The sequence below is a fragment of the Aythya marila genome (genome assembly GCF_965140915.1).
Source record: "Aythya marila genome assembly, chromosome: 5".
NCBI lineage: Eukaryota > Metazoa > Chordata > Aves > Anseriformes > Anatidae > Aythya > Aythya marila.
The window spans coordinates 24,656,426-24,671,046 of NC_139046.1; the positions used below are offsets into that span (position 1 = coordinate 24,656,426).

General features: G+C 32.9%; 1 protein-coding gene across 1 annotated transcript in view; it reads left to right on the forward strand.

Annotated features, from left to right (window-relative positions):
* Nucleotides 1-21: 21 nt before the first annotated feature.
* The window catches only part of TTC6 (tetratricopeptide repeat domain 6), a gene marked incomplete at its 5' end in the record, with an annotated part of 58,320 nt that continues 43,720 nt past the window's right edge, over nucleotides 22-14,621 (forward strand). Inside the window, 5 exons of the mRNA XM_082762827.1 lie at nucleotides 22-798; nucleotides 6,086-6,169; nucleotides 6,976-7,059; nucleotides 10,298-10,437; nucleotides 13,885-14,094. Of these exons, the coding sequence (XP_082618953.1) occupies nucleotides 22-798; nucleotides 6,086-6,169; nucleotides 6,976-7,059; nucleotides 10,298-10,437; nucleotides 13,885-14,094 (1,295 nt within the window). The remainder of the gene's footprint in view (nucleotides 799-6,085; nucleotides 6,170-6,975; nucleotides 7,060-10,297; nucleotides 10,438-13,884; nucleotides 14,095-14,621) is intronic.

A 14,621-nucleotide genomic window follows, 5' to 3' on the forward strand; every position in this document is an offset into this window, starting at 1 on the left:
CAAACTCCTCATCTCAGGGTAATGACTCACAGAAATACATCTGTGGAAGAAGGCAGTGATGACATAAATCCAAGTTCCTCTGAAAAAGTTAGCAAAGAAAATGCCACATGTAGTCATGAAAGCCGTGTTGTAAAACTGCCTGTAATAGCATCATTTGCAGGTACCACTAAAAAAGTTGTCATGGTTAAGCACCCAGCACCACTTCAGAAGCCAAGTTACTGCAGGTCTGATCTTCACACTAGTAATTCCCCTGTGTCATTAGGAAAGACAAAAGCTGTTAGTAAAGTAAAGGATAGAGTGCATATACTAAAGATGAATCCTCAAAATTTAGAAAGGGATAGAACTGAAGAAATAGGCACTGTGTTTAAAGATAGTGGTAAGTTTAGCTCTACAGATTTGGATACAAATAAAAACATTTCCAGGAAGGAAAAAACAACCAGGGAAAGCTGTAAGAAGGGGAGCAAAGCGATTTCAAAAGCAAAGCAGCAAGATTTAAATGTTGAATCAGGACAAATGCTGAGAAAAGGAAGCAAGCAGCCAAGTGTGAGGTCTGCTCGAGAACAGTTGGAAGAGGCACGAGATGTGACTAGACCAGACACTTCAAAAATATACGAGAACTTCCAGCAGAGCAAACCTGAAGAGCCTACTTCCACACCAGCATTGCCTGTGAAAGTGGTTGCAAGGTCTGTTGATGAAATAACTGCTTCCCTGCAGTCTACTTCACCATCTCCCTCAGACCAGACGATCAAAGAACTCCTGGAGAGTGTTCTTGGCCAGAAATACAACATAAAAATTGAAGTAGGTGAACCAGAACAAGAGCAATATTTTTGTCTTGGATAAATATTACTTTTTTAAGAGTTGTATATTTTTTTTCCAGCTCCTACAATGTGTTATAACACAGAAGCCAGACAAAACAAATGGATAAAAACATTAATGTATCATATTCTTCACTGTTTCTTCTGACTGTTGTTTTCATCTGCCTTAAATGAAAATGAGCCAATATAAAAATCTATTAAAACCTAAGCTCTTATTAGGGTGATAATTGTGTTATACTGCTTATAGTTTAATATAACTTTTTCTTTACTTTCTTTTCCCTTTTTTTAAGATGGCATATTCCAGTCTAAGTGATGAAGAAGTGTGTTAAATGTATCCAGAATGTTGTTGGAAGTATTACTGATTTCAGTTATTGTTTGGTTGTGAAGTCTTAAGAAGGCAAATTCTGCATTGTCACAGTTATGTAGATTGTATAGGCTGTTTGTAGTTAAAGAGTGCCTTCAATTACGACAAGAGATATCAGTAATACATCAGGTAACATCATGTAGATGGTACAGAACACTTTCTTGATCTTCACCAGAGGGTTGTTTCATTTGTTGACTAGACTAGTAACTTACTTGCAGGTGGATTTTTCACTTCTCTGAGCAAGAGTGATGGTTTTATTCTAGTTCCACAAAAGCTGAAGCTCATGTCCCCAAAATTGCTATCACATCTGATATTCATGCTTGCATTTGTTAGGGGTGCCCTAAGATGAGTAGACCCACGGCAGATGAACTACTCCTTTTAAGAAGTAACTGCCTCTTCAGGGAAGTATGGAAGGCTGATGCATGTGTTTTAGGAAATGATAGCAAACATTGTTTCCTGCAACTACCAAAATACTACCTCTATCACCAAAAAGTATCTCATATAGAATGTTAGACAAGTGTAGTACCTTACATTCCTTTAATGTTAGATTCAAAAGTTAGGGCAAAAAATAATTCCAAACTGAGTTAATATAAATAAGTCCATGAGCAGCAATGGCCTGAAACTGCATTTTCAGTAGATTTACGTCCTCAGATTTAATTTACTACTGTTCTGAGAGCTGTCTGTGTGGGTGAAGCACTCGTGTCTTTCCCACTCTCCTATGCCCTACCCCTGCTGCACATGTTTTATGCTATACAATTGAGATTGAAATCAGGGTTGCCTTTCCTTAGGGTGGCAGCATTGATACAGTCCCTCTTCATTGCTTTACTCTTATTTTAGGAATGTGATAATTTGGGACTGTTCTCTTTTTGTTAAGCCTGGTTGAAATTTGCCAGTTGGTTACAAAAATACCTCAGGGGAGATGGGAAAGGAAAAGGACTAAAGAAGATCTCAGACCTGGAAAACCATTTCTTGTTCAACTTACCAAAAATAATTATTAGTATTTAGTAATGTGTGCTGCATCTTACTCTTTTATTAACATGTGTTATGTGTTCTAGATAAGATTTTCAAAGTCTGGCCTCTAGCAGGCCTTAATGGTCTTGATCAGAGTGAACTGATTCTCTATTGTTTGTAGTGGGAGCTACTGGGCTCTGAATTTGAAAATGGCCTCTGGAGTACTGTGATGTCTAAAACATATCAATCAAGTTCAAAGTAAAATGAAAATCTAGATTTGGTGATGACTTTCTGGTCTGGTTGTTTAATGTTTTTGTAGATATGGACATATGGAAATTAGTGAGGATGAATGACACTTACTGATCACACCTTTTTAATCAAAGGCATTTGCAGCAGGTGTCTTTTGAACTTAAGTGACCTTATCAATAGGATGAAGACTCTAGCAATTCTTTATTATTATTATGTGTGGTTTATTTGCTTTAAACTGAGCTTCAAGACTTGTCTTCTCTAATGAAATAAGAAATGTATTATTTTAAATGAAATAGAAATACCTAGGAAAAGAACAGAACTACTAAAATGAAAACAAGCTCTCAGAATTAAATGTGATTTTCATTCCTTAAAAAAAAAAAAATATTCTGTTCACTTTATCTTATTCTTGCCTTTGAATTAATGACTGGTTATCATTGATAATTTATGCTATTGCTGTGGGGACTGAACACTGATTTTCTCACAGCATTAAAAACAGTATTACCTGGGGAATGGGATGCCAGCTCAGTGGGACATTAGTACTTAGCCCAATTTCCATTGGCGGAAATCAGAATAATGATTCCTGCTTACTATATCAGAATATAATTTCTAATGTCTGGAATAATTTTGTTGCCTCAGGGTCTGTTGCTACCCCTGAAGTACATTAAGTTATCAAGCTATATGTTGGATTTAGTATCCACAGCAGGATGTTTATATTCATTCCAGAAATGCATTTTCTTAGTGTTCAGCTTTCTTGGTGATGAGCCTGCAGCTCATCATCTTTAGTTGGTTTATTTTCAGCAGATCCATTCTTGGTACCTCAGATGAGCTTGTGAGAAAAATGTGTGTTCTAGAAAAACAGAATCAATTTAGAATGTGTCTATTAAACAGGGACTATACAGTGTACCATACCATCAGCAAGCCAACGTAAAATATACATCTTTTTTAAAAAACATCTCTCACTCTTCAGGTACTCCCAATTCTGAGAAAAACCTTGAGGAGATGTTCTCAGTAATGATTTAATACTCTTTCAAAAGTAGTTGCGTGGAGTCTAATTATTTTTAATGTTCAGCTAGAGAATGTTTGTGTTTTTCTCATAACTACAAGAAAATATAAACAAGTATTTGCTCATCACTTTACAATATCTTATTTAGTATTTGCTGTATATGTTCCTTACATTTCAGTTGATATTAAAATTATACAATAGATCATGTATTACTTTCTGATAAAACAATATTTTTAGGAGGTTTACTGAAAATATATATTTTTCCTTTTAAGTGCTATAAGGTATATTCTAATTTTCACAGAAATGAACAAGACACTTCAATTTGTTACACTTAGATCTCTTTAAAAGTAACTGAATCAAGACCATGACGCTTTTTATTATGAATTTGATACTATATCATTAATTGTGTAACCACATATTATTGATTATGCTCTATAAGGTTAATCACAGTAGAGGAGACATTATGGCGCTTCCTGCTGTTGTCTGAAGGGAGTCAGTCTTCAGGAGTGGATATTACCAGTCCTGGATACATGATTTTTATTATTATTTTTCTGGAATAACTAACTTGTATTACTTCTACTTTATTATTATTATTATTATTATTATTATTATTATTATTATTATTATTATTATTATTATTATTATTAATAGGATATACTGTTTTCATGATGTTACAAGAAGCAGCCTGGTGAGACATATATGGTATACAAGTGTGGACTTATGAAATCTAATCTGTTTATCTTTTCAAAAGTACTAATACAAGTAACTAATTAAAAATAATCCAGTTATACAATTATTACCACGTCTTGTAAAAATGCTGCAGGTTTCATGGGGCAAGGACTGTCTTTTTTACCCTGAAGTCTAAAAAATAAATAAATGGGAGAGTAATCCTGATTTAGGCCAGTGAGATGCTGCTAAAAGAGAACAAACTGATTTTAATCAGTTTAATCGGGATGCAAATTATTAGAAAAAAAATGCTGAAAAAAAAATCTGAATTTTATGTATGTCAAGACTCTCAATGCTTCTTTTCAGCAACAAAGGACCAAAGACATATCAAAATGACTGAAAATGTTAAAATAGTTTCTCATGAATTATGAAGGTGCTCAGGTACCTAAATAATTTCCTACAAGGGAAGCAGGAAGGCTATGGCTAGTAAAACTGTTTTTTAAAAGGCACAATAGAATTTTCCATCACAGGGTAAAATATCAGAGCAGGAAGAATCAGCAGAATGTTTGAGAATGGATCCACAAGAATTAAGGGTTGCCACAAGTCTCAACACTTTTATTTCCCAAAGTTAGATCAAATCCCTTTGGCCTAGTTTTTGTTAATACAAACAGACAGCCCATAGTACATATATACACAGTACACATCATTTTATTAAAATAACACAACAGCATTGTGCCTGCAATTCTCCCATGGGGAGTGAACAAAAGAGAAAACACCACACCCAACAAAGGAAAGCAGTCATATAACATGTGCAGATGTCGAACATGGCATGAAGTTATTGTTTGTTCACATAATTCTGTTGATTTTGACAGAACAGAGAAATTAATACATAACATTGTAATTTATATATTCTGTCAGAGTTTTGAAAGAAGTTCATCAAGTCATTAGTCCATAGTAATCACTACATTTGAAAGGGTGCACATGTTGTAAAGAGGAAGATTATTTAGTATGGCTTGGGAAGATAGTGCTGAATCTGTTTATTTTATTCTGAGGTGTTACTGCATTCCCAATGGTGATGAAAAGAATATGTACTATGATTGTTTTTTTCTTAATCTGTCATTTCTGTCAAAGGTAGATTAATTGGTAAGGGTTTGGTTAAAAACAAACCATCAATGTGAGAGTATGCTTATTACCCAGTTTGTTAAAATGCAATTTAATTTGATGTGAAAAAAATCCTAAGCATTAAAAAAAATAATAAATAGATTCTTAGATTGCTAGGTGAACAATGTAATAAAAATCTACTATGTGGAAGATTCTTACATTAAAAGAGCAAATGAACACTTCCAACACCAGCAAAAGTTTTTCTCATGAAGTGACAGGCTGTTTCCAACACATACTCAGCTGACAGTTTTGATGGAACTGTGCATCGACTTGTCGCTCTGAAATATTTTTCTCCAGTGTATTTCAAATTTCTGTGGTAATTTTAAAGAACTGTATTCTAAAATGAGATAAACTTTATTTTTGATACTTCTGCCTGTTACTTTTATCTTTAAAATGTGGTTCATCAAACCAGTATATGTAATGGAGTATAAAGTATGTGTGTGCTGAGTACGTACATGTATACTACTCAGGTGCTTAGAAAACACACTCTCCTTAAACTACTACCTCTTTAGAAAGTTGTTGCTGGATTTTATTTCTGCCATTAGGTGTTTTTTTTTTTTCCTAATTTTAATTTTATTTTTTATTTTTTTATTTTTTCTCCTGTGGAGAAAATTATTAACTGAAAATTGCACTCAGCTTTTAAAGTTTACTACGACAGGCAATTTCATGGAGAAGTTACTTATAGTAAAGAGTTAAGCATGGGTGCAAATGTTTGCAGAAGATGAGCCTGAGATTGTCTCTGTATGTACTTGTTGCTTTCAAAGTAATATATGTAGTAAAGTCCCAGCCTTTAATTCATGCATATATATTATTTTGATGTTTTGTTCTGTAAGGTAGTATGCATAACAACATATATATATTTTTTCTCTTATGCAGCAGGTACTGGTTGAACATAAGGAAATAAAAACTGAATCTCAAGATAGCAAAGAAGTCCTGCCAAGTTTTCACCAAGCAAGCCTGGTAACATTCTATATTATCTATGAATGTTAAAATATAATAAGTTAATTGTGCTTCTATTTACTTGCAGAGTTGTTGAGATAGGTAGTTCGTAGTTTAAACTGATAAAACAGGAAAGGAAATACAATAGTGCTTGAAACCATTTTGGTACTTCATAAATGACAAATATATATCTATTTTTCTGTCTTTCCCTTTTGTGTCTCTTGTTCATTCATTTTCTTCCAGTGTTCGATTCTTCAGCTACTGGATATACAGAATTTCACTAATATTAAATAGAATGAGGACTAGGGCAATGGGCTTACAAGACATTCATCTATATTTATATATATTAATGCCCATCATTCTATGCCTTGCATTCAAATTGTTTTAAAATTTTAAATATTTAAACTTAGGTATGTTTGGGGGATTTGCTTAATGTTTAGAGGTGTTAATGACTTACTTGCTTTAAAGGACTGTAGATCTGTTGATGTCCATTTCTACTGTATGTTTCTTCTTACATTTTGGTAGTGTAATTTGTAGAAGAAACAGACTAAGATAAGAAATCTGTACAAATATTATTATTTAGTGTTAATCATTGTAAGTTGACTGTTACTGTATTTATTTTTGAAAATCCATTTAGCGATTGAGGAAATATTTGGTTTAAGATAAATTTGATACAGTGTTCTAGGTTCTTCATAAAATACATAGTCAATGAAAATAATTGCCCATAAGAAATATTGTGCTGAATTATTTGTAAGGAAGCACAAAAGTGTTTTTGAAAAAATATTGTATGCTCACCTCTTAAATGGATTTTCTCTTTCCCTCAAAAGACACCAGTTGTTCAAAAAGAACCTCAAGTAGTTCAATCTCAGCCTACAGAAGAGAGATTAACAAGTAATAATCAGGTGAAACAGGTAAGCAGGTTTAGTACCCTTGTGAGATAGTATTAGTGTTTTTATGCTTTAGAGCATACAGGGATTTGCAAGATGTTTTTGTAGCACCTGCCTTTTAAAATAAGACTCTTCTATAAAACAGGTCTCCATACTGGTCTTGCAGCTTAAGGTTAGAGGGAAAAAAAATAAATTAAGGTTCATTCGGTCAGATGTTGGGTTAGGCTTCTCATTATGAGATTGGGAAGAAGATTACAGGTGAAACAACATATAAATAGAATTCTCATCTACATTTAACAACTGTGTGCCTTCCTGGAAAATGGCATAATGCTCAATATCCTTTTAGTTTTGCGATATTTCATGCATGACAAAAGCTGCCATTAGGATATTGACCCTATAAAGCTTTTTAGTAGAGAACGCATTAAGTTTATAAAGACAGTATCATAGAGAACAAATAAGATTCTAAAAAAAAAATTAAAAAATTTTCCCATACATTGTCAGTTTCCAGCATTCTGATATTTTGAGGATAAAACTAGACCAGTCGAATGAAGCTTTAACCTGGCTCTTTCTGCAGCTTCAATATTAATGATTACTTTTCTCTAAAATTATTACACATGCTAAATGTATTACATGAAAAGCAACCAATATGTTTCCTCTAGGCAGTTTTATGTGCAGAAATACCAGATAGCCGTGGCTTAAACTTAAATAAATGAGATGAGCACAAATTTGGATAAGATACCTGGAAAGACAAATGCAGTTATTGAAATAAGGGGATAAAAGAACAAAATGGAAAGAGGACAAGAGCAACAGAAGTGGAATGCTTGTTGATAGTGATATTATTGGACAGTAGGTTGTTTCAAGGTCTAGTCATAGTAAGACAGATGTAGTCAAAATGAGAAACCTAAGAATATCTAAGACCCTTATGTCAGCTGCTTCTTCGTCTCTTCCCATCAACTGTAGTTTGGCCCTGATGGCCTCTTGTCAAGCTGCATGGAGAAATGCATAGAAGAGAGGTAGACGTCTCTCTAGGATTTCAGAGCATTACTGACCAGATTTCCTAATCAGTTTTGGGATAGCTAAGAACACAAGATGCACACAGCTTTCCCTGCACACAGCTAAGGTGTCCACCGCAGTCTCAGCTCTGAGTTTTCCCTGTATGGTCTGTTTCATGGAAAATACAAGATTGCAGAACTTTGGCTCGTGATTTTAAAATACTAGCTACGGTAATTTTAATTTTTATAGTTTCCATTAGCCATGTTGGTGTCTTACATATTGAAAAATTTTGTTGAGTATCTTCTGTTACCTCTTCTTCTGTTACTTCTGATATCATTTACATGTTCCTTCCCCCCCTCCCCCCCCCAAATTATTTGAGTATCAACATTCCAGAACATTTAATGGCAATGCATTCAATAAGGTTACTTTTTTTTTTCTTTTTTATCGGTCAAGAGGTCATGACATTCATTTACTTGACATTCACATAGAACATAGAACAAATAGAACGGAGTACTATTTATAGAACGGAGTACTAATATAGATTAGTACTTCCAAACGTTTCTATATTCCTTATTTTTGTTAGCCTATTTTCTTTATGTGAAATTTGGATCAGTTTCCAGTTTCTCTGGTAAACATTAAATATCTGACTTTGTTCCTTCAAATTGTTTCATATATATGCTAATATAAACAGTGGTGTTGGCTTCAAAAATAAAACAATAGAACAAACCATTCTAATTTTGGGCTCTTCAATCAATTGAAGATAATTATCTTTCACAGTTCTTCATTTGCTAATTTATATATTTGTTTATGAACTGCAAGCTTCCATATTTTTTCATGTAATGATCTCTTCTAAGAACTTAAATATCACTGAAGTTATCAGTAAACATAGACGGTGTGGCTATTTATGTTCTGGGATAAATAAAATATGTGAGTGGACAAAGAAGAATAAAATTCCATACTTTTTGTGATTCTATTAACCAGATACGTGATTGAAAAATCTTAGTTAGAAAGGCATTTGGTCACTATAGTTGTATTCTTTGAGTAAGAGTGGCTACTTTAGTTATTACCATGGTATATCAAGAAGATATCAAGTTATTATGGGATATCATGAAGACCTGGGCAAAAAAAAAAAAAAAGAGGACTTTTCATATTGACATTTTTTTCAAGACAAAGCACTTTACAAGTAATTTTCTGTGCTATGTTTCTGTCTTTTATTGTTATTATTTAGTGTTTCATTATTATTATTATTTTTATTGAACCTGCTTTACTATGTTATAGGTGTAAGGTTTTAAGTGGAATTCAGAAGAATACTTCTCATCGATGGCATTGATGTTAGTATGTTTTATGAAAACGTTTAACAGTTTGCAGGAAACAGAACTGTGGAATGGTTGAGATTGGGAGGGTCTTCCGGAGGTCATCACAGTATGGGAAAATGAGCACATTCTGAAGCTGGGTTTTATGAAACAGATGCAGATGCTTTGGGAGCAGTGATAAGATGTTCCTTTTCCTTGCCTTTTGCTCTTGTTCCTGAACTCCAGTGAGTCGCCATCTGACAACGTTTTTATGTAGGGAAACTCTACAAAGGGAATCAGAGATCTGGATTAATTTCTGCCTTCTCCCTGCACTTTTTTTTTTTTTTTTTTTTTTTTCCATAACTAAGTTTTTTAACATGGATCAGTTATCTGATCTGTTTCACAGTGTGAAAGAACAATTTTTGGCACAGCTAAGCAGGTGGTGCTTTAATAAATAGGAATGAGCAGCTGTGGGAGGAAACAGTAGGAATTCCTCATCTGCATATTGCTGCTGAAGTTTCTGAAAAAATGTAATCTTGAAGAAACTTTTCTAAAAGCATCATATTTATCTGCTTTAATTTGCATAAAGATAGAACAAGTTTTAGATGCACTCATGTACTTCTAAACTTAGTAGTTCTGAATAGTGATATTATAATTTTGATGTTATTTTGATTATTCTCTCTTTAATAAACTTAGACTTTTATCATCTTATAAACTATTCAGAAATGCAGTTTAGGTAGGGCACACTGAAAATTTCCTTTATAGCACATTTCTGCATATATGAATAGCTGTGAGTGTTTTTGTGATCTGCTCAGTAACAGCAGTTCTAAACTACTCTAGTTTGACTGAATTTTGTTCTCTGATGGCCAAAGTTGCTTATGTGCCATTGCTCCTTGTTTGTCAGATTAGCTATGATAATATTCATGTAATTTACTGGTTTATAACACTATGTTTATCTTCTGTTGTGAATGTTGTAGGCTCCATCTGCAGATATGCTACAGGTGGAAGGAAAAGCAATATCAAAAATTAAACCAGTTGAAATTCAGAAAGAGCTACAAGAGGAACACAACTTGCAACAGTCTTTGTCTTTCCTGTCCACTCGTGCTTCAAATGTCAAGTAATTTTTTAGTCTTCCTTCATTACAATGAAAATTATATTGGAAATGTATTAAGTTATCAATGCATAGCATGATAGATAAGTATGGAGAAATAATACACCCTCCCCTCCCCCCCCCCCCCCCAAATTTGGATCTGAACACTTAGAATTTTATGCAAGTTCTGATTTAACTATCAATTTTAGTTTGGTATCTCTAGTTTTAGTTTGCTGCTTATCTCCTCGAAATAGTACTGATTTACAGTTTTTAAAGTCTAGAAGGCATGTTCTTTGCTGCTGTATGCCGATGAAACTTCTCGACTGCAGCGGAGGCTGAAGTTGCTTATGTGGGGGTTGAACTTGTCCATATAATTCCAAGCATAATCTAATCAAAATAATTAAAAACAAACAATGGAAAATACCACAAATTTAATATAAGCAATGCCAGCTGTAAGTCATCATCTTTAAATAGAGAAGATGTATTAAAAATTCATTAACTTGAATTTGTATTACAGTCAGAGCTTGTATGAAATTCAGGAGATTTTACAGAGCTGTAATTTAAGGACAACTGCTTATTACCTTGCTCTTGTCATAGGTGGCATCTGTCATTCTGTAGGAGTGCAGATTACAAAAGTAGTATAGCCCGTGTCCTAATTTAACTGATCCTGTCCATCCCATGCCAAGTGAGACTCTTCAGTTTTATGGTCTTCCCTACTAATAAGATCTTTATGGCTGGTTTTGTTTGGATGTACCATAAGTTGCTTCCTCGCTTTTCTCTTTACTGAGGTTAAAAAAAAAAAAAAAAAAAGCGGGGGGGGGGGGGGTAGGAGGGACGGGGGGAGCAGCTTTAATTATTAGCTTTTGTTGTTCTTAGGGTCCTGAAAGGTCTATTGGATACAGAAGAGAGCCTTTTTATGGCAGGCCTGAAGTTTGTAAATGGATAATACTTTCAATTAAGTAGCTGAGAATAGTCATGGGAAAAGAATGCTTAAGTTTATGAAACAGTCAAATTGGCATTTAAGTGACCCTTTGCATGCCATTGCTTATCTGCATTGCTTAAAGATCATTTGGTTAGCAAGATTATATATTAAAACAAATAGTGACAACAGACAATGAGTGTTTTACCTTCAATAAATACTTACTGTCAGATTATCAATGGTGCAGAAACTGCATGATTTTCTAAAAAACCTGTATTTAGTGCATTAAGTAAAGGTAATGTAGGCCACACACATAGTATTGTTTCTTCATGTCCCCTTTTTCAACGAATGATAAATAGCCTGTTTTAGGAGACTGTGTGCTGTAAAAACATTCACCTTTACCTGCAGCATGCCCTAAATATTTTAGTTTACATTGATAAAACATTCAGTCATTTCATTCAATGAAACGATAAACTTCTATACAAGAACAGTAATGATACTGCAATTAAAGTAACATTCAAACTGTTTTAATTTATTTAAAATAAATTACAAGATCTTTGATAAAAAGTTCCTAGGTGATTTTAAAACCATTGTGCCCGCCTTTGTTTACAGAAAACTCCAACCATTTTAAGTTCAAAATTGTTTGCCTATTCTTATTTTTATTTGCATGGTTATTGCATTGCAGAGAAAGTGAACTGTGTTAGAACATCCTGAGGTAAAATACCACATATATTTGTGGAGATCATGTACTCTTCAGTTAAAAAAGCAGTGAGATTTTTTTTTTCTAATTTGAAATTACTATGGTCTGTTTATTAAAACATTGTTCTTGGCTTTCACACTGAAACAGTTGCTTATTTTCATCTGTGTTGTAAAATGAATGAAATGACTTCTAAAATAACCTGTCCTTCTCATCAAACAGAGTTGTTGTAAGTGTGCCTTAAATGCTAATCAGTCTTGTGTGATGTGTTGTTTGAGTTGCTTTTCAAACTGGATATTTAATTTTTAGGTTTAACTACCAGATTTTATTTCATAAGCTTGACCCTGTTCTCATTCAGAAAAAAAATGCCACTAATTTGAATAGAGGTATTAGTAGATTATAAGATCTGGTGCAAATGTCTTGTTGAACCATGAAGTGAGTAGTCTCTTTTATATATGTTATTTCTATATATCACATATAATTATCACATATTATGGCTTGACAAAAACATTTTAAGTACTTTATTTATTTATTTATTTATTAGAATAAACAGACTTTCATTGGCATTCTTATTTGTGTTGCGTTGTCAAGTGCCTGTAAATTTAAGGACTCAAATTGCTTTAACATAACAGAGATATATCTGGTATCACTACATGATATGATGAATTCTTAATTGTTAGTCAAATTCGTGCTATGTTGCATTGATTTTCTTTTTTTTTTTTTAATTTTTTTTGACTTTACATATGTGATTTTTGTTTTACTTTTTTGCTGTCACTATTTTTTAGGAAAAGTAAATATTTTTTTTGGTAACTTGAATATGTATTGCATGATTAGATTTGTCTTGTGTTTTTATCTTTATTTAGTAGTTCTTAACAATTTCCACTTTTGTAAGATCTCTTTATAATACAAGGCATAGTTCTCAGTAAAAGAAGCCAGTTGGGAGTGACATTGCCTTAGTATAACCTCAGAAAAAAAAAACAGTTAAACCTGAAAACTATTCAGTATGATTTCAAAGTGGAATTATTTTCATTTAAGATTTTCTCTTAAAATATGAAGGTATTTATGAACTTTAATTGAAAGTAGCATTTATTTGTGGAGTCATTTCTGATCTTTTGCATATCAGACATTTTCCATATACTGCTTTTTACGTTGTAACTGTCGGCACCTTAGACATTCATTAACTTTTTAGAGTTCATACAGTAGCTGGAGACTGTTTTTAGAGCTTGATCCATGGCCTGTGGAAGTCAATAGACTTTCATCACCTTCAGCACAACTTAGATTGGAGGGTTAAATGGTAGAATTTTTTAGTTATTAACTTTTCAAAGATAGTCAAAGACATCGTTTTTCCTGTATAATCAACACATGAATTGAAATGCTAGGAAAATGTTCAAGTGATAGCATATCATAAAACTAATTCAGAGTTTTAAGGGTGTTTACAAGGTACTCTGTCATGAGAAAGAATGTGCAGATGAATGTATAAATAACATTTTAACATAACATTTATTCACATGCCCAATTTAAGCTATAAATCTACATTACTTAGTTGGTTACAATTTTCAATGCAGCAAGTGAAAGATCCACTTAAGTTGGAAAGTAGAAGTGCTACTTCTGTAGTTATCTTCTAAAAAATAAAATTATTACCAAAATTTTTGCTTTCACGACCTGTGTTTTTTTTCCCCTTTTTGCTAAATAATTATATTTCTAGTAGATATTATCAGGCATTTTCTTCCAGGTGTTTATATGAACAATTTATATCCTGTGATCTGTTATGTCATGATCTAGTATGAGATAAATCATATACTTTTACAATACAGAGAATGGATATTAAGATTCTTGATTTTTTTTTTTTCCTTTCTAGAAGTCAACATTATCCAAGCATTCATCATCTATGTACTGCTTTTCCTGGTTTTACATTACCTCCATATTTACAATTGGCTTCTAGAATTTATCATACTTTCGACAGAAAAGGTCACAATATCTTGTTTACAGCAGAGGACATGGACAATAAGCAAGAAGAACCAATCTGCTCCAAATATATTTATTTGAAAGAGCAAGCTGAAAGGAAGAGGTATGAATTTAATGTCAGTTTTACTATAATTTAATTAATTTTGTAAATTAATTATATGTGGTGTTTCACTATTTAGTGGTTTCACAGAAGTGGCAAATATATGTATTATTTTTTCCCTTGCTTGGTAGATGTGCCTAAAGATAACTAGTCCAAAGGTCCTAAAAGGTTTGTCTTGCTTAGAATGTAAAATGTGCTTTTTTGTTTGTTTGTTTGTTTTCAAGAATAAATTGCATTTTTTAGACACATTCTAAGTTACATGTCACAATTTATTATAAATATATGAATTTTTATACTTAATTCTAATCAGGAGAGATCCTACTGAAATCACAAGAAATGCTGAACAAATAGAGTAGTTGTTTTTTTTTTTGTGTGTGAATGTAAAATGTTACAGGAGTAAAAGGCTTAAAGTGTGCAGTCACTAGCCTTTTATCATAGAGACAGTCTTACATAAATCCTGATTCTACAAGCACTTAGGAACAAACATAATTTTAAGTAATTGTGTGTAGTTCTGTTGAGTTCAACACATA